General features: G+C 40.8%; 1 protein-coding gene across 3 annotated transcripts in view; it reads right to left on the bottom strand.

The window, feature by feature from the left end:
- Positions 1-20,012, bottom strand: part of LOC142743191 (complement receptor type 1-like) — a 228,807-nt gene that overhangs the window by 119,325 nt on the left and 89,470 nt on the right. For 2 of the 3 annotated variants that reach the window (XM_075853687.1, XM_075853689.1), the window contains 2 exons: positions 19,114-19,311; positions 844-940 (listed from right to left, as the gene is read on the bottom strand). In XM_075853687.1, the coding sequence (XP_075709802.1) occupies positions 844-940; positions 19,114-19,311 (295 nt within the window). The remainder of the gene's footprint in view (positions 1-843; positions 941-19,113; positions 19,312-20,012) is intronic. The other variant, XM_075853688.1, reaches the window with a different exon arrangement.

Below are 20,012 nucleotides of genomic sequence, written 5' to 3' on the forward strand. Positions count from 1 at the left end.
ATACCAGGAACACGTTGGCCATAGGAAAGGAGACCATGTGTGTGTTGCAAAGCTTTCATTATTTGGTTCAACCCAAGACTCCTACCTCTAAAAAGCGATCAAAATTTGGTTCCCCCTAGGTAAAGCTGTAAAACTGTGTAACTAACTTAACCTGGACATAAACATAAGACAATAGTAATATTTCACCAATCTTAATAAACTCTAACAATAATGGGAAGACTGCGAGATGCGCCCAATTTATTATACAGCATGCACCATTGTGATAAATTTGGCGCATCTTCTGCCTACCTGGTCTACTTTAAAGCTTTTTTAAGATTAAGACAGTAATAATATATCTGCCCACGTTCTAGAATTCCTCTCTACTGCACAACATGTTATTAAGTGCTGACATGTTCTTACGTTACCACATCCTATATAGTGCCTGTTCACATCTGCATTTGGGTTTCATTTGTCCTGCTCAGTCAAAGGAGTAAAACAACAAAAATACCATAAGTGCCGGTTCCGTTGACTGACTCAGTCAACAGAACCGGCACTTATGGTATTTTTGTTGTTTTACTCCTTTGACTGGGACAATCGGCGCACGCCAGGACCCAGTGACTTTAATGGGATCCGTTGGGTCTTCGTTGAGGTGACCATGGTTTTACCAGAAATGATAGCGCAGCATGCTGCACTATTGTTTCCGGCATTTTTGGCTAGATCTGTGACAGAGGCCCCTAACGGAGTCTTCAATGCAGATGTGAATAGACCCTTAGTTGTTGGGCCATCATAGAAAAACAAATAGAAGGGAAGAGTTTTAAAGCTGAATGTAAAACTTAGCTACTAATTGCTAAATGTAAAACTCACCCGATATTACAAACATATGAGACTCTGGAGCCAAAGTCAAAGTTCTCAGCCTGCATCTGACCATGATGCACATCTCCAGGGTTACCACAGGATTTACCTGTATGAAATAAAGCATTTGCCAATTAAATTGTACCCAGTGTCAAAGTAGTTTTCTGAAGAAAACTGCCGTATTCTTTTATTACATTAAGGCCCCCTGCGTATAAGACAGAAAATGCTGTAGATTTTTACGGAATATCCAAAGCAGTTTACAGTACAAGCCATGTGGATGAGATTTGATCAAATCTCATCCACCTGCTGCTGAATATTTTCTACACAGAAATCAGAGCATACTGTAGTTTTACAAATCCACAGCATGCTCATTCAGTTACAGATGTTCACGACGGATTTCACCCTTTTCAATGTAGAAGGGGTTAAAGCCGCTGCGAATCCGCAGTAAAGTCCGCCGCAAAATCTGCATCTAACACATGCAGATTTTGTTGCGGATTTGCTTTGGAAAAATTTGCAACAAATCCACTACCTGTGCGGGTACCCTTAGTGCCAGATAGATAAAGGGAGGGGAATTATGTAGGAAGGATTCTACTTTGCTCTATTGTTTTGTTTTGTCTACTCCTCGTTTTGGCTTCAAAAACTGCAATTAAAAAATTGCATCAAAACGGCACCTGTGAAAGCACCTTCATTAAGAGACAAAACATCTCTTTGTTTTCTGAATAACATAATAAAACCCAATTAATTAAAAAGCAGCATCAATTATAAAAATGCATAGGTTTTTCAAAACTAGCATCTGCATGCATTTAAAAATTGCACCAAAACTCCACGTGTTCTGGCTTCGGGTTCTATTCTTTACATCATTTTGTTTTTAGGTCCACGATTCTGTGCTGGTTAATGTCATAAAATACGTTTAAAGAGGTTGAAGCTCTGTTATTTCTCATACAGAACTCCAAATCTCCTGCTTCCCCTACTCCAAATTTCCTGCTTCAATTACTCCAAATCTCCTGCTTCCCTTCGCACAGATGTAGAATTAACTGGTTCTGGAGCGGCTGCCATATATTTACAGCCCCTGGTCCTCAAATTTAGATGGTGCCCCCCCAGACCTTGATTCAAATCCCCCTAGCCATTCGATGTCACTACCAGCCTGCTCCAACTCTCGTATGCCTTATAATAACCGAGTATACGCAGTGCAGTGAAATGTACTCCCCGGACATGTGCAGTGCAGTGATGAAGCCGGGCAGAGTACACCTCGCTGAACTGCTCATGCCCGGGGATTACAAGGCAACGATGAATTTGTTAGTTGGAGGAGTCTGGTAGTGACTTCGCACGGCCAGGGGTTTGTCAATCAAGCGTGGAAGTAGCGAGTTTAGAGACCAAACTGAATGACTCTTTAGGATAGTGCCGCCGACCCCATAACTCTTCAAAGAGTAATTAGCATACTGCACACAACTTTTAAAAGTTGACTTTATAGATATTTCTGCATCTGAAAAAACATACAAGGGCATATTTGGAAACCTTGTCAGGTCATGTATTGTGGCATGCTGGCAGTTTAGGGACTAAAACGACCTGACAGGTACCCTTTGAATACAATATTAAATGCAACAATTCCAGATGCCTGTCAATTTTTGTCCTTTATAAATATATCCTACATAAATACAGCACCAGAATCAAGCTCAGTAGATAAATACTGCACTAGGACCAAGCAACGTACATAAATATCGCACCAGAACCAAACTCACTATATATATATATATATATATATATATATACAGCTCCAGAATCAAGCTTAATACATAAATACAGCTCCAGAATTAAGCTCAGTACATATATACCGCAGCAGAACCAAGCTCAATACATAAATACAGCTCCAGAACCAAGCACAATACATATATACAGCACCAGAACTGACCTCAGTACATAAATACAGCACCAGACCCAAACTCCGCACAAACACTCCCGAACATTGAAATTGCAACACCAAGAAGATGGCGACTCGCTTTGCAATTGCCGACCAATGACACCCCAGATGTGCTCGATGGGAGACAAGTTCAGAGATGCTGCAGGCCATAGTAGCACGTTTAGGCAAGGCAGGCTGCTCACAGCAGCATTAGCAACAAGCGGCCTGGCATTGTCCTGTTGAAAAACAGCTTCTGGGACACTTTGGAGAAATGGCCGTACCACTGGTTCCACAACCAAATCAATGTTGGTGTTCCTAAAATGAAAACTACAGGACCGGTGTGACATCCGCAGGACCGATGTGACGTTCCCTTGTGAAGGTCTAAACTCTTCAGAGATGTTCCCTTCATCGCTGAAGAGTATAGACCTTCATTGCCATCTTGCTGTGCACCATGATAGCCTTTGAGAACAGTGTAGCCATTTTAAACCCTTGATGCCCCTACAAAATACATCATCCTCAGTAAATCCTATTTGGAAATCCCCAGGGCTGCTGTAACCATGGCTCCTCCAGGTCCCATCCGACACAATTGCAGATCCCTGAAACTATGCCACTGGAAATGAGAAAGTGAGTCGGCAACATTGTCAAACTCTCGAGGGACATGCCCTAAAAATTATATTATTTTGGAGGCATTGCAAATCCAGGTTTCTTAACAAAGCCAGGACTGGCAGTGAACCAGGCGTCAAACTGCTGATTGCCATCGCCATGCTCCCATTGTCGGACCAGCACCTAATCCTCCTTTTAGCCATACTTTTTGCCCAGAACTCGATAGAAACTACTATCGGAAAAAGCGCTAATAAAGTCAGGTTCTTCGTGTAACTGTGAGCGTGCCAAAACGGAGTCCACAGCTCAGCAGACCTCGAGTAACAAAAGACAGTGCCGTAACCTAAAGAACCTGCAGCATCAGTAAACAGCTGCAGATCCAGGTTATTGATGTCACCATCAACAGCCTATGGGGAAAAACTCTGCCCATGGGCAAGGTTCTGCACGCAAAGACCAACAAACCTAAAATTTATTGCAAATGTTGTAAAGTAACCTTTTTCATATAAAGAAATTCAATGATCAAAGCCAATAACTTAGCTAATTTATCATCCGGTAATGAAATATTTTAATTAAATCAATTTCAATCCCTAGGAAAGAAAAAGAAAAAAAAGAAGAGTACAAGACACCAAAATTATGCATCAGGGCACGAAAATTATTCAACATAGACTGGCAAACAGAGTACTCGGCCGGTCACTAGAAACACAAAATTGTCTAAATAGTGTATCATGGATGAGCTGCTGGATTCCATCTTAACAGTTCTTAACAGACAAGGAGCCCTGGAAGTGATGATATGGCCCCCACAGAGCCCTGATCTCCACATCATCGAGTCTGTCTGGGATCACATAAAGAGGCAGAAGGATTTAAGGAAGCCTACATCCAGAGAAGATCTGTGGTTAGTTCTATAAGATGTTTTGAACAACCTCCCTGTCGAGTTCCTTCAAATGCTATCTGCCCGTCTTCCACAACTGCCTAAAACTTTTGCACAGTACTGTATATATATATATATATATATATATATATACATACACAGTATATATATATATTATAGAGCTTTTTCAGCATAATAAAGATAGTCTCAGAATAATAATAGTTTAGAAACAAGGAGAAACCTCCAGCGTCTTCAGATAGCGTCAGTCGGATCCCCGCGACGGCCCGCGGTATGTGGTAGTAGAGAAGAGAAGAGATTAATCCAGCGCTGATATTGGTTTAAAAGGGAAAAACACGTCCCATGTTTATTGTAGAAAAAATTAAAATTGGAAAGGAGACGCAGTCCCAAGGCAAAGGTAGGAGATGTGTGGGTAGATACCCAAAGCCTACGCGTTTCGAACGCGGTCTGCGTTCTTAGTCATGGCAGGAAGGTGTTGAACGTGTGTCTGGGACTCCACTATATGCACAGGAAATCAGCTGTTGAAATTAGTATGCAAATGCCAGTGATTAGCTCCGAGTGAGACAGAGAAAAAAAGTCAATCAATGAATAACGAATAACGGAGTGGCAATGCGGGGAATAAATAAAAGAATTTATTTGAGTTTGTATATTTTGAACGATGTAGTTATTTTAACTAAATAAGTAAATAAATAAATATGTGTGCAATATTATAATAAACAAATTCAAATTAAATATTAAGTTTTGGCATATAGTGGAGGAAACCGGGACACACGATCAAAGAAATAAATTTGTATTTTATTTACTCGAAAATATACAAAGTACAACAAAATATGAAGTCAAAAATTAAAAACATTAAACAGATAGTTAAATGTTGTTAAAAGAGAAGCAATTGAAAAAGATATAACCATATATCATAATGTCAAATATTTGAAAAGCTGCATATGACAGAATCACGATATATGCCTAAAGAATAAACAATTAATGTATACACGGGAGAAGGTATTTGAGACACTATACATGAATAATTATAACATATATTAGCATGTCCTTTGGACTATTTGGTGTAAAGCATTAGTGTATAGATGAATTAATTTTTTAGAGGTATCCTTTATACACAATTATGCTTGGAGAATGTAAATTTAAATTGGTTGTGAACCATATAGGATATAGATTTCAAAAAGGGAGCTATAATATGAGTATGTGCCACATAATGGGACACGAAATCAATGAAATACAGCAAGCAGGTGCACTTGTAAACTATATAGAGATGGGGGAACTCTTATTTGAATATATAAGATAGAATTTATATGTTGTTCTTGAGGTGTAATTTATCGCAAAATGCATATATAATATAGAGCGTAGCAACGTATAATAAGTCAAGAACATAAGGCATGGATCTGCTAATATATCATGATATTAAGTATTTGTCTAGCATGAGATGCATGTAAAATGTAGATCATTGAAAAGATAATATATCGGGTATGAGAACTCAAGGCCAAACGCAGCAATGCTGCTATAAATCGCATAGTGTGAAAAGGGTTCTTGATATTCCTACGAGAATAATAGTTGTTATTAGCCACACAAAATTGTGGCTGCGTGTCACTATAATTTAATTGATTTATTTGAAGCTTACATATATTGTGTGAGAATGCTGCGATGCTGCTGTAAATCGCATAATGTAAAGAGAATTCTCGATATTCCTAAGAGAGTAATAGTTGTTATAATAATAGTTAGTATATAATATCTTCAGTAATCAATTTCCGATGTCCAACTTATTGTATAACTAATTTCTTCTAGATGATATATTTCAGAGATATATATTATATTTTCTTCTCAGAAATTTATTCATATAATAACACATTAAAGATACATATTCTATTAACTTCTCTTCAGAAACAGGCTTTAGTGATATAACACTTCATAGACATATATCCTATTACTTCTCTTCAGAATCAGGTTTTGGTGGCATAACTGTCCACACCTTATATATATTAATCTTGTGAAAGACCGAGCAGATTGACTTCGGCTTCAAGACATCAGTTGATTCTTCTGTTTCTTGTTTTAAAATGTTTCCTCTATCATCAGTTGTAAAGGTGCAAGCGTGGAGCATGTTGCGATTTATATAGTACTTTCATCCCTCTATGATTGTACTTCATACACAGGTAAATTAGGATATTTCCTACAAATTACCATGTAAGGAACTTGTTCCCAAAGGAGTTTTAACTTTCATGATCTTGGTCCTTTTTTGTGTCTTAGCAGTACCTTGTTATATGGAAAGAATTCTGTAGGACCAAACAAGTCTCTTCTTCTTGTGAAATATGTATATTGTAAAGGATCTGCCAGGCACAGCGGGGTTAACTCCCAGAACTAATCAGTCAGCACCTGAGAATACATCCCTGAGACTGACTCCTGCTTCCACCATTCAGGCTGGCAGGCTTAGGAGTGGGAGAGCCTATCGTAACCTGGCCAGACTCAGCTAGCTCCCGCCCTCGGTCTATTTAAGCCTGCACTTCCTGTCCCTCGGTGCTTGTTATTGCTTTTGTTTCATTCCTTGTGGTTCCTGGCCCAGCTACAGCTCCTGCTATTTTTGATCCTGCTCCATACCGACCCTGGCTTACCGACTACTCTTCTGCTTTTCGTTTTGTACCTCGCACACTCCTGGCTTGACTCGGCTCGTTCACCACTCTGGTTGCTCACGGTGTTGCCGTGGGCAACGGCCCCTTTTCCTTGCTTGTGTTCCTTGTATGTTTGTCGTGCACTTACTGAGCGCAGGGACCGCCGCCCAGTTGTACCCCGTCGCCTAGGGCGGGTCGTTGCAAGTAGGCAGGGACAGAGTGGCGGGTAGATTAGGGCTCACTTGTCCGTCTCCCTACCCCCTGCCATTACATATATTTTGTATATCTATAATCTTGTGCGGTTTTGAGTCTCTTATGATGCTCTAGTATTCACGGAGTGGGGATATACTCGTTATTCTCCCCAGGATGATCCATCAATAAAGAAAGTGGAAGGCCGCCCAAATAATAGTTGGAAAGGCTTACATCCCGTACTACTATGAATCGTATGTTTAATTATCCAGACAACATTTGCAATATATTCCAGTCAGTATGCTTGACACTCCTTGGTCAAAGTTTTTATCATGTTCAGCAATGTCCTTTTGCATACACTGTTACCCTGTGGATGATACAGGGTTGTTCTTGACTTTCTGATCCCATGAGAGAAACACAATTCTTGTATCAACTGTGACTCATTCATCTAGAATAGTTTAGCAGTGGTTTAAGCGGTTTGATCTTTAGTTGGGATGACTGTTGGATACTTTGTAAATTTATTCACACGGACTGAAGCATATTTATACCTGGAGTATAATTCTTGTACCGTGATAAAGTCTATTGTCAACAATTCAAACGGTTCTACGTTGACTATAGTTAGAGGTGGCAAATATTGTTCTCGAACTTTATGTATTGCACATTTAACACAGTTGTGACATACTACTTGTATGTCCTGCAACAATCTTGGACTGTAGAAATGTTCTGATTCTTGCTTCGGTCCCCTCTGCACAAAAAACATAATAGATGATAGGTTGGCAATTAAGGGACGGCAATGGGGCTAGTATCAGGGAGGGAATCTCCACACCTTCCGACTGTGCATCTTCTTCTCCCTTTAGAATTTCATATGGATGAAGTGACAACGTATATGCGTTAGGACTCTTACGTGCGGCAATATTTTGAATCAGTATTTGGAAGCCCAAACCAGGAGTGGAACCTACAAAGAGAAATAGTATCATAGAAAAATGTGTATGTCTTCCGTGTTATGGATCCACTTCTGGATTTATCTTCCAAATACTGACTACGAAATACTGACCAGAATGCTGTTGTGTGTGATAGAGTAATTTTGTTAATTCATCTTTTTGGGTTGATTTGGTAGGCAACGGCTATCGGGCCTAGTCCTCGTACAAAGTCCTAATTATCAAGAGCTCTTGAGAGAATCAGAGAACACACAGTCACAAGTGTATGTACAGTATGTAAATCAAGCTGGTTCTGCTTTATTGTCACTGCATTCAGGGTTTATAAAGCCTAGAGCAAAGTGGTAAATGGTATATACGTTATATGGTTACATCTGCTCTCTCATCCAATCACAAGAGTACAACTCATCGTTAACATACAGACAAAGGCAGGCTCTCTGCTAAGGGCGTGGGTACTTGTTTACTGATTAATCTATGCCACATAAACAGGATTTTATATTCACCTGCATGGGTGTGGCTCTAGGTAAAGAGAAATGCAACCATTTACAAGAAACATAAATATTATTCTTGATGAACACAAAATGGCGGTTTGTCCTGCTCTTTCATGTGAAAGTGGCTCTACTGTGATTTTTTTTTTTCCTAGTTTATATTTTATAACATCAAAACGAGCCAAATTGGATGTTCACCTTTGCTCAATTGCCCCGAGTTTGGCAATATTAAGATGAGCAAGAGGATTATTGTCAGTGTATAAGTCAGACAAAGAAAAAACAGCTTTCATTGCACCAATAGGCATTTTTGAGTTTAACGGGATGTCGTTTGGATTAAACAATGATCCGAGTACATTTCGAAGACTCATGGTAAAGTGTCTCGGAGATGTTTATTTTGAATCTACTAAGCTTTATCTTAACAACATTATTGTGTTCTCAAACCGCTTTGAAGAACATCTGGAAAATTTAGACACTGTATTAAAAAGATTTAAAAAAATTTGTATTAAAACTAAAACCTAACGTGTAAAATTGCTAAAAAGGAGATACAATATCTGGGCCACATAGTGAGTGCCGATGGAGTCTCCCCTGATCCTGTAAAGATAAAAGCTATTACAGAGTCAGTACCACAGATCGTAACTAATGTGCAATCATTTTTAGGGTTAGTGAGCTATTATTGTTGATATGTACAATATTTTGCAAAAACTGCTGTGCCTCTTAATAAACTACTAATAGGAAAAGCAAATACTGCAATAGGAAAAGCTAGTCCATCGATATCAAATCAATGGGGAGAGAAAAAACATATTGCCTTTCAGAAACTAAAGAAAAGGCTAGATGAGGCGCCCATCCTAGCCTATGCAGATTATAGGAAAGTAGAGAAAAAGATCCAGACTTGTATGGCTGTTAAAATAGGAAACTTCTTCCAAGTTTTATTCCAAAAGTAATTAAAATTAACACGAGTGCTTCCAAAATGCAATCGGTGGTTGGTGGAATAGGCGGTGCCTACGCGTTTCAGACGCTGACTACGTCCTTAGTCATGGCTTATTGTGATGCTTTGACCTGCAGTCCTGGGGTTTATATCCGGTCATTCATACGGATTTAATTGCGGTCCAGCCGGGAGAATGCTCTGGAACGCATATTAGTTTCTGTACAGTGAGATCGTGACATGAGGAGAAAGACAAGAACTAACACCAATTGATCAGGTGAGTTATTTATAATAACGTCTGTCATTATTTATATAATTATGTCGGTAATTTAAGATGTACTTATTCGTATTTTAACCTTGGTCTTGAAAAAAAGTCGGAATGACAGTCTAACCAGTTTGTAGGGTCTATGCAGTAGAGTGTAGATGGAATGAACATGAATGTGTGTATGTAACGTGCTAACGTTTAAAAATTGTTATTGCAGAGGATACAATTAAGGAAATGATGCTAATTATTTAATTTGGAATGTAAAGAAGTACGGACATCAGTTTACATATATTAATGTTAGGACGTAAGGTACTGGGGTATATAATTTTTGTTATTTTTCAATTCATGTATTATGATGCGAATTTGAAAAATAGATGGAGTATACATTTCTTTCCATCGCTTTGTATGACTTTTGGATTATTAAATGGAAATATTTGTTATAAATGTGGAGACTTATTAATACAACTTGTCAATGATTATGGCTATATAGTGAAAAAGAGGAGTTGAACATAATTAGTAGTGGAACATTAGTTCTTTTTTTAAATTAAGGCCCTTCGGTACCCTTATTTGTAATCTATAAATCCAGTATGCTTCTCTTGTGTGTGTTTTATGCTTAATATCACCTCCTCTCTTGGGAGTATGGATTTTTTTCTATAGCGTAACAGGTAAAATTATTTGTTGATCTATTATGTTGATAGATGAAATGTTTGGCAGCATTTGAGATGTTTACAATATTTGGGTTACGAATGTAACTTAAATGTTCCAAGATTCTTGTCTTAAGTTTCCGATTTGTACATCCTATGTATTTAAGTTTGCATTGGGTGCATTCAATAGTATATATAACTGATTCTGAGTTGCAATTAATATAATTGTTTATTGTGAAAGTGTTGGTGTTGTTTGAATCACAGAAACCTTTTTTTGGGGTCGCATTTGAGCAAACTTTACATGGATTATTACCACATTTAAAAAAAAACTTTTGTTCCAGCCATGTGGTTTTAGTCTCTTTAGAACTGAAAAAAGAAGGGGAAAGGGAGTTGCCAAGAGAGGGGGCTTTCCGTGCCACGATTCTGCATCCCTCTCTAAGGATGTCCTCTAAGATTTCATCTTCCATCAACATGGGTAGATGATTTGTGATAATCCTCTTTATATCGTTGAATTGACTGCTTTGCTGAAGGACTAAAGTAGGTTTGTTGGATTCTGATGTTGGACATGGATTTTCTTTGAATAGTAAGACGTCCCTAGTTTTTTTGGAGATTATATTGTTTGCTCTGGTCAATGACCAGTCTGGATATCCTCTATGATGTAGCCTGTTACGGATATGCTGTGTTCTAATTCATATTGTGTATCCAAGCTACAATTCCATTTGGCTCTACACATCTCCCCGACTGGAATCGAAATGATAGTCTGTTTGGCATGGTTGCTGTTGGCATGCAGTATGGTATTGCCAGTGAATGGTTTTCGGAAGGTTTTTGTTTGTATTGGTAGTCCTCCTATTCCTTCAAGTTCTAGGTCCAAAAATACAATACTGTTTTTATCCCATGAGTAGGTGAATCTAAGATTTGATGTATTGGAATTGAGTAAGTTAACAAAATCGGGTATGGCAGACACAACCCCTTCCCAGATGAACAGGTGGTCATCTTTATATCTGCCATACCAATGAATACTGGCTTCAAAAGGATTATACGTTGAAAAAATTGATTCCTCCAACCATGCCATCACCAGGTTAGCCAGGGAGGGGGAATATTTGGCTCCCATGGATACACCCCTAAGTTGTAGGTAAAAGTTGTTGTCGAACTGAAAATAGTTGTAAGACTGTAATGACAGGGGTAAGGAAACAGACAAGTGAGCCCTAATCTACCCGCCACTCAGTCCCTGCCTACTTGCAACGACCCGCCCTAGGCGACGGGGTACAACTGGGCGACGGTCCCTACGCTCAATAAGTGCACGACAGACAAACAGACAAGGGTACACAGAAGCAAGGGAAAAGGGGCAGTTGCCCACGGCAACACCGTGAGCAACAAGAGTGGTGAACGAGCCGAGTCAAACCAGGAGTGTACGAGGTACCAAAACACAGAGCAGGAGAGTAGTGAACAAGCCGAGTCAAACCAGGAGTGTACGAGGTACCAAACGCAGAGCAGGAGAGTAGTCAGTAAGCCAGGGTCAATATGAAGCAGGGTCAAATAGTTCAAGAAGCTGCAGCAGGGCCAGGAAACCAAACGAGAAGAATCACAAGCAAGGAGGAACAGGAAAGGCAGGTATAAATAGACAGAGGGCGGGAGCTAGCTCCGTCTGGCCAGGCTGTGATAGGCTCTCCCACTCCTAAGCCTGCCATCCTAAGTGGTGGAAGATGGAGTCAGTCTCACAGACATAGAAGCAGGTGCAGACTGATTACCTATGGGCGTAGATACAGAAGCTGTGCCTGGCAGATCCTTAACAGAGACATTAGGAACATTAATACTTCTAGAATGAATGTCTGCAGTTCGACGGTGTAAGTACTGTGAGTAGTCAAGTGGTGTTTAAGGGCCATGTAAGCTATGTGATGAGGAATGCTTGTATATAAAGATACAACATCACAGGTTATCCATGTATAATTATCAGACCATGTTTTATTATAAAAAGCACGGAGAACATCACATGTGTCTTTTAAAAAACCTGAGGTATTTTGGGCTATAGGTTGTAAGAGAGAGTCTAGCCACTTTGATGTTTTTTCCAAAAGTGATCCTATTCCGGATACTATAGGTCGCATGGGGGGGGGGGGAGTCATATTTTTATGAGTTTTAGGGAGGGCATGCATAATGGGTGTACAAATCGGAAACGTAAGACAAGAATCTTGGAACATTTAAGTTACCCAAATATTGTAAACATCTCAAATGCACGGAAAGCCCCCTCTCTTGGCAACTCCCTTTCCCCTTCTTTTTTCAGTTCTAAAGAGACTAAAACCACATGGCTGGAACAAAAGTTTTTTTTTAAATGTGGTAATAATCCATGTAAAGTTTGCTCATACGCGACCCCAAAAAAAGGTTTCTGTGATTCAAACAACACCAACACTTTCACAATAAACAATTATATTAATTGCAACTCAGAATCAGTTATATATACTATTGAATGCACCCAATGCAAACTTAAATACATAGGATGTACAAATCGGAAACTTAAGACAAGAATCTTGGAACATTTAAGTTACATTCGTAACCCAAATATTGTAAACATCTCAAATGCTGCCAAACATTTCATCTATCAACATAATAGATCAACAAATAATTTTACCTGTTACGCTATAGAAAAAAATCCATACTCCCAAGAGAGGAGGTGATATTAAGCATAAAACACACACAAGAGAAGCATACTGGATTTATAGATTACAAATAAGGGTACCGAAGGGCCTTAATTTTAAAAAAGAACTAATGTTCCACTACTAATTATGTTCTACTCCTCTTTTTCGCTGTATAGCCATAATCATTGACAAGTTGTATTAATAAGTCTCCACATTTATAACAAATATTTCCATTTAATAATCCAAAAGTCATACAAAGCGATGGAAAGAAATGTATACTCCATCTATTTTTCAAATTCGCATCATAATACATGAAATGAAAAATAACAAAAATTATATACCCCAGTACCTTACGTCCTAACATTAATATATGTAAACTGATGTCCGTACTTCTTTACATTCCAAATTAAATAATTAGCATCATTTCCTTAATTGTATCCTCTGCAATAACAATTTTTAAACGTTAGCACGTTACATACACACATTCATGTTCATTCCATCTACACTCTACTGCATAGACCCTACAAACTGGTTAGACTGTCATTCCGACTTTTTTTCAAGACCAAGGTTAAAATACGAATAAGTACATCTTAAATTACCGACATAATTATATAAATAATGACAGACGTTAATATAAATAACTCACCTCATCAATTGGTGTTAGTTCTTGTCTTTCTCCTCATGTCACGATCTCACTGTACAGAAACTAATATGCGTTCCAGAGCGTTCTCCCGGCTGGACCGCAATTAAATCCGTGTGAATGACCGGATATAAACCCCAGGACTGCAGGTCAAAGCATCACAATAAGCCATGACTAAGGACGCAGTCAGCGTCTGAAACGCGTAGGCACCGCCTATTCCACTAACCACCTATTGCATTTTGGAAGCACTCGTGTTAATTTTAATTACTTTTGGAATAAAACTTGGAAGAAGTTTCCTATTTTAACAGCCATACAAGTCTCAGTGCTGGATCTTTTTCTCCACTTTCCTGTCTATTCCATTCGTGTACCGGCACGAGGACCCGAGCGCTATCAACAATACGTACTTAAGATAAGGTAAGCTGGAGGATCCCTCCTATTTTTTCGTTCTACTATGCAGATTATACTTTGCCTTTTCAATTATATACGGATTCTAGTTTGCAAGGTCTAGGAGCTATATTGTCGCAAATACAAAATGGACAAGAACGTGTCATTGTTTATGGGAGCCAAAGCCTAAGACCCATGAAGCGAAATCCCACATATTACAGTTCTTTTAGGTTAGAGTTACTTGCAGTCATTTGGGCAGTCACAGAACGATTCGCTGGTGCAAAGGTTTATATGCTGATATGCTGTGTTTGGTTTTCTCCAAATGTGGCGCTGGGCATTATGGCCAAACATCTCCACTTTGATCTCATCTGTCCAATGCATATTGCTCCAGATGTCTTGCCGTTTTCTCCAATGCAACATTGAAAATTTAAAGAGGCTCTGTCACCACATTATAAGTGCCCTATCTCCTACATAAGAAGATCGGCGCCTTAATGTAGGTGACAGCAGTGCTTTTTATTTAGAAAAACGATCTATTTTTACGTTATTAGCGATTTTAGCTTTATGCTAATTAGTTTCATAATGCCCAACTGGGCATGTTTCTACTTTAGACCAAGTGGGCGTTGTACAGAGGAGTGTATGGCGCTGACCAATCCACGTCATACACTTCTCTCTATTCATTTAATCAGCGCATAGGGATCCTGCTAGATCAGCATGGGCTGTCTTATACTAACACATTAACGTTACTGAAGTGTTTAGACAGTGAATAGACATTCCTTCCAGCCAGGACGGGATGTCTATTCACAATCCCGACACTTCGCTAACGTTTCTGTGGTACTTACCGCAGTATTCCAGAATTTCATAAATTTGATTTTCCGGGACATGCTGTACCACTTAGTTGTCATTTATCTGAATGACAACTTGATCTTTCCTCGTTCACATACTGATCGCCGCAAAAACGTTTGCCAAGTCCTAACCCGACTGAGACACAATTATTGTTATTGTAAACTGGAGAGGTGTCTCTTCGAACAATCCTCAGGTTTAGTTTCTAGGAATATAGGCTGTCCGGCACCGGACTAAAGATGAATTCAGCCAAGGGCCAGGTTATTCAAGCCCGGCCGCAACCTACTGGGCTAAAGGCCGTTCAAAGGTTCATGGGGTTCACCAACTATTACCGGCGGTTCATTGTGGAGTTCTCCTCCTTGATAGCCCCGATTACCTCCCTCACTCGTAAATTGGCCGATCCCAAACAGTGGACTCCAGAGGCCAACCAATCCTTCAATCAGTTGAAAGCAGAGTTCCCATCCGCTCCAATCCTTAACCAGCCTGACATGTCTCTTCCCTTCTTCCTGGAAGTGGTTCCCTTCTCCTTTGCTGTGGGAGCTCTTATGTCCCAATGGCAAGTCTCAGGAAGATCGCTCCCCTGCGAGTTCTTTTCCAGAAGGTACTCTCCCATGGGGAAGAACTATGGAATCGGGGACATAGTACTCCTAGTCATAACGTTTGCTTTCGAGGAATGGAGGCACCTACTGGAAGGAGACTCACATCCTGTTATGATTTATACCGATCGTAAGAATCTCCTGTACCTACACTCTACTCGACATCTGAACCCCCGTCAAGCCAGATGGTCATTGTTTTTCTCACGGTTCAATCTACTCATCACTTATCGCCCGGGTTCCAAGAACGTCAGGAGAGATGCACTCTCCCGCTTCTTTGATAACTCAGACCGGGAGGTTCATTGTGAGCTGGAGCTCATAATTGACCTCAAAAAGATTGTCCTGGCAGCCACACCAAGGGTCTGCCAACTCCTCCTCCGGGTAAAGCCGTTGTGACTTCTAAGTTTCGGCATAACTTCTCTCTTTGGCCCACAGTTCCTGATTCTCCGGTCACACAGGAGTCAAGAAGACATTCGGGCTACTATCCAGAGATTACTGATGACCCACTCTCTCCCAGGATGACTTCGTGTCAGCCTGTCAGACGTGCGCCCAGCACAAAATCTTACCCAGGCACCCTATTGGTTTACTTCTTCCGCTCCAGTATGGGAAAAACCATGGACCCACATCTCAATGGACTTTGTTACCGATCTCCCACCTTCTAAAGGGTACAATACTATCTGGGTCGTGGTGGACCGATTCTCCAAAATGGCTCATTTCACCCCTTTGAAAGGCTTAGGCTGGGTTCACATGACCTATTTTCAGACGTAAACGAGGCGTATTATGCCTCGTTTTACGTCTGAAAATAGGGCTGCAATACGTCGGCAAACATCTGCCCATTCATTTGAAGGGGTTTGCCGACGTACTGTGCAGACAACCTGTAATTTACGCGTCGTCGTTTGACAGCTGTCAAACGACGACGCGTAAATGGACTGCCTCGGCAAAGAAGTGCAGGGCACTTCTTTGCCACGTAATTTGAGCTGTTCTTCATTGAACTCAATGAAGCACAGCTCAAGATTTACGAGCGTCTCAGACGGCTCGCAAAATGCGAGGAGGAGCATTTACGTGTGAAACGAGGCAGCTGTTAACAGTCTGTCTTTTCACACGTAAATGCCTCTCATCGTGTGAACATACCCTTACCCTCAACGGCTGTCCTGGTTTGTATTTTTATCGGACGCATTTTCCATCTTCATGGTTGCCCTCAAGAGATAGTGTCCGACCAAGGGACTCAATTCACGGCACGGTTCTGTCAAGCTCCCTGTAAAATGATGGTAGTTAAGCTTAACTTCTCCACAGACTCCCACCCACAGTCCAATGGACAGACAGAGAGGGAAAACCAAAATCTTGAGAAATTTATGAGACTAACTATCTCTGGCTCAAGACAACTGGGTAGACCTCCTACCGTGGGCAGAATTCACATATATCAATCTGTTCCACGAATCGTCATCTGAGTCCCCATTCTTCATCAACTATGTGAAGCACCCATGCCTTCCCACTCTTCCAGTTTTTCCCATCTCTGATGTCCCAGCTGCGGATTCCTGCATCCAAGAATTCTTGGTCGGCTGGTCTTCGGTAAAGACCAATCTTCAGAAAGCATCTGCCAGGTACAAATCCCAGGTGCATAAAAGGAGACGTACTGTTCCTAGATTGGGACAGGGGACAGAGTCTGGTTGTCCACTAGTTTTATTCGACTCAAAGTGCCAAGTATGACATTTGCCCAACGCTACATCAGGCCTAATACTATATCGCAAGTAATAAACCCAGTAGCCTACCGCTTGTCTCTGCCTCCGTTCCTACGCATCCCAAATGTCTTTCATGCCTCTCTGCTGAAGCCTGTGGTCCTCAACAGATTCTCGTTCTTTCTCGAGCACCTCCCATTTGCCTCTCTGTGGATCAGCATGAGGAATATGGAGTGGACCAAATCTTGGAATCCAAGGGGACCTTGCTCTTTCTCATTAAGTGGAAAGACTATGGTCCTGAGGAGCGCTGTTGAATCAAACAATCGGACCTGCCTGTCCCTCAACTTTTGAAGTAATTTCATAAGAAGTTTCTCCACAAACCGGTTTTGGGGTGTCCGGAGTCCAACCCTAAGAAGGAGGATACTGTCACAAAATGCAAAGTCCGTATTTACCTGGGCAGACTGTTTCAGCGACGGGGCAGGAGCTCCCTCTAGTGTGTGGAATGAGAGAATACATGCAGGAGCTCCCACTAGTGGCTGGAATGCAAAATTACAATCTGGAACTCCCTCTATTGGCTAGTACATGGCATTACCTACAATTCTGGTAAACTCCCACCTAACTATAAGACAGCTCATATAAGACTCTCCCTGAGCACCAACTGGTACCAGAGTATCAGGTCATTTCTACCTAGCTCCTGCACTGTACCATACCTTATCTGGCTCCCTGTGTAACAACTTCTGCTTGTATCCCTGACCTCTGCATCTAGTCCTGTGACCCTGACCTCAGCATTTCCGTCCACGCTACTGTATCCTGATCCTGTACTGCATCCATGGTAACACGGATTCAAGGCTGCTTCTTTTAAAGGGACGCAATCTGCAGATTCTCCGTATTCAAATCCAAATGGCCTTGCGGTGGTCCCTGGTGAAAGTCGGGGAATCTGTTAGTATCGGCGCCTCAGTGCTTTTAAGCGCTACTAGAAGCTGGTGAAACAGAATCTCATATGCCCTGTCAAGTTTGTGACAATAGATCTAATATCTCCCAACTTTCAAGTATTGCCAAGACTGACAACCGTTGCGGCGCGAGTAGTACACAGCAGCAACATTTTTCACAGTTAAGCCACGCCTCTAATGCCACCCATACACACCAAGTTCAGCCCACACAGTATCATACTCCCACAGTGCCTCCACACAGTATAATGTCCCATTAGAACCCCCTACACGGTATAATACCCCTATAGCTGCCCCCACAGAGTATAATGCCCCCATAGCTGCCCCCATACAGTATATTGCACCCATAGATGCGCCCATACAGTATAATGCCCACACAGATGCCCCCATACAGTATAATGCCCCATTGCTGCCCTCTACTGTATAATGTCCCCATACAATATAATGCCCACACAGATGCCCCCATACAGTATAATACCTGCTTAGCAGGTGCCCCATACAGTATAATGCCCCCTTAGCAGGTGCCACCATACAGTATAGTGCCCCATAGTAGCTAATAAAACAAAATATAAAATAAATGCTTACCCAGTCCCGTTCCCATGATGAATGGAGGAGATCCCTCCTCCTCTTCTTTGTGCTATGAGTGGCTCGGCGCAAACAGGTGCGATGACAACACTACAGCGGGACACCGCCTGGAATCCGCCATGGTCTCGTTGAATACGGAACGGATGGGAGGTATGATATCTCTATAGCTGTGTGAATGGAAAATTGAGCTTTGGCCCCTATAAAACTATGTTATGGCATTAATCATATAAATTTGCACCTAAAAAGAAATAGTGTTCAGAGTTCAACTTATACTTTAAACAAATCTTAGTGACCCACCTTAATCCCTTAGCGTCATTCACTATATGAATTGTTGTAGAAAATTTCCAGTTTATCCTGTCTGTGGGTACATATCCTAAGCTTCTTTTTTTAACCCCTCATGTATTTGTACCTCTAAAAGCTGCAGGTGCTCCATTTCACCCATAATAAAAGTGGCCGTATTCCTTCTAGCATTGATCAAAAAGCTCTGACATTTGCATCATCATTGTCTGGAACTGTGTGTAGTTTTTAGCAAACAGAATAACTTACGTTTACAAAATATTGTATTTGGTAGAGACCAAGTGGTATCAGCCATGCATGTTGCAACTGGGATTCTGGAAGAAAGACGAACATAACCAAGTCGGCAATTGTATGGAATCTTTGTACCCGTAGGAAATATAGTTCTTTCCAAATATTCTTCTTTAGGTTGTCCATATTCAATTCGTGGGGGTGGACCACAGAAATTTGCTAAAGTGATATGAATTATGAATGAATTAGTAATATGCTATGCCCTTGAACTCTGGTCTTTGCTCCTAAATTACAGAAAATTAATTTGATATTGACTGCGGTAGTGGTCTGCCCAGAACCAGATCACCATCTTGCAACCGAATTGTGAGTTTTAGCAAGCATAAATTGTTTTGGGCAATAGTTGCTGATTAAGTAACGGATTTAATATCTGTGACTGTCTCTTTGCACTAATGCTGCATAGACCTCAATGTACTGAACTAAAAATGGGTACAATCTCCTCCCTTATCATGGGACAAATAAGTGCAGCATATTTTTCCCTTTACTATCTTTATTTACAGCCACTAAAGTTCCCCCATAACAGTGCCAGATAGTATGCCCCAATATTAGTGACCTCTCCACAAGTCCCAGTCACAGTATCCCCCATAACAGGGCCAGTTGCCTAATCAACATTTATTCTAACATTCATATCCTCAGCACAAATTCACATCTGATCAGATTCGAGCCTGATATGTAAATCAGTGCATAGCGAAATGTTACTGTTTGCCAGCCTTAGTGGTATTAGACTTTTTCTGTATTCTTAATAGAGCTTGTCCAGTCCCAAAAAATTGATTGCTTATCCTCAGCATAGGCCATCAATATGTGACCGGTCGGGTTCTGTCTACTGGCACCACCGCTGATCAGCTGTTTTGAAGAAGCCGCGG

The sequence above is a fragment of the Rhinoderma darwinii genome, chromosome 2 (genome assembly GCF_050947455.1).
Source record: "Rhinoderma darwinii isolate aRhiDar2 chromosome 2, aRhiDar2.hap1, whole genome shotgun sequence".
NCBI lineage: Eukaryota > Metazoa > Chordata > Amphibia > Anura > Rhinodermatidae > Rhinoderma > Rhinoderma darwinii.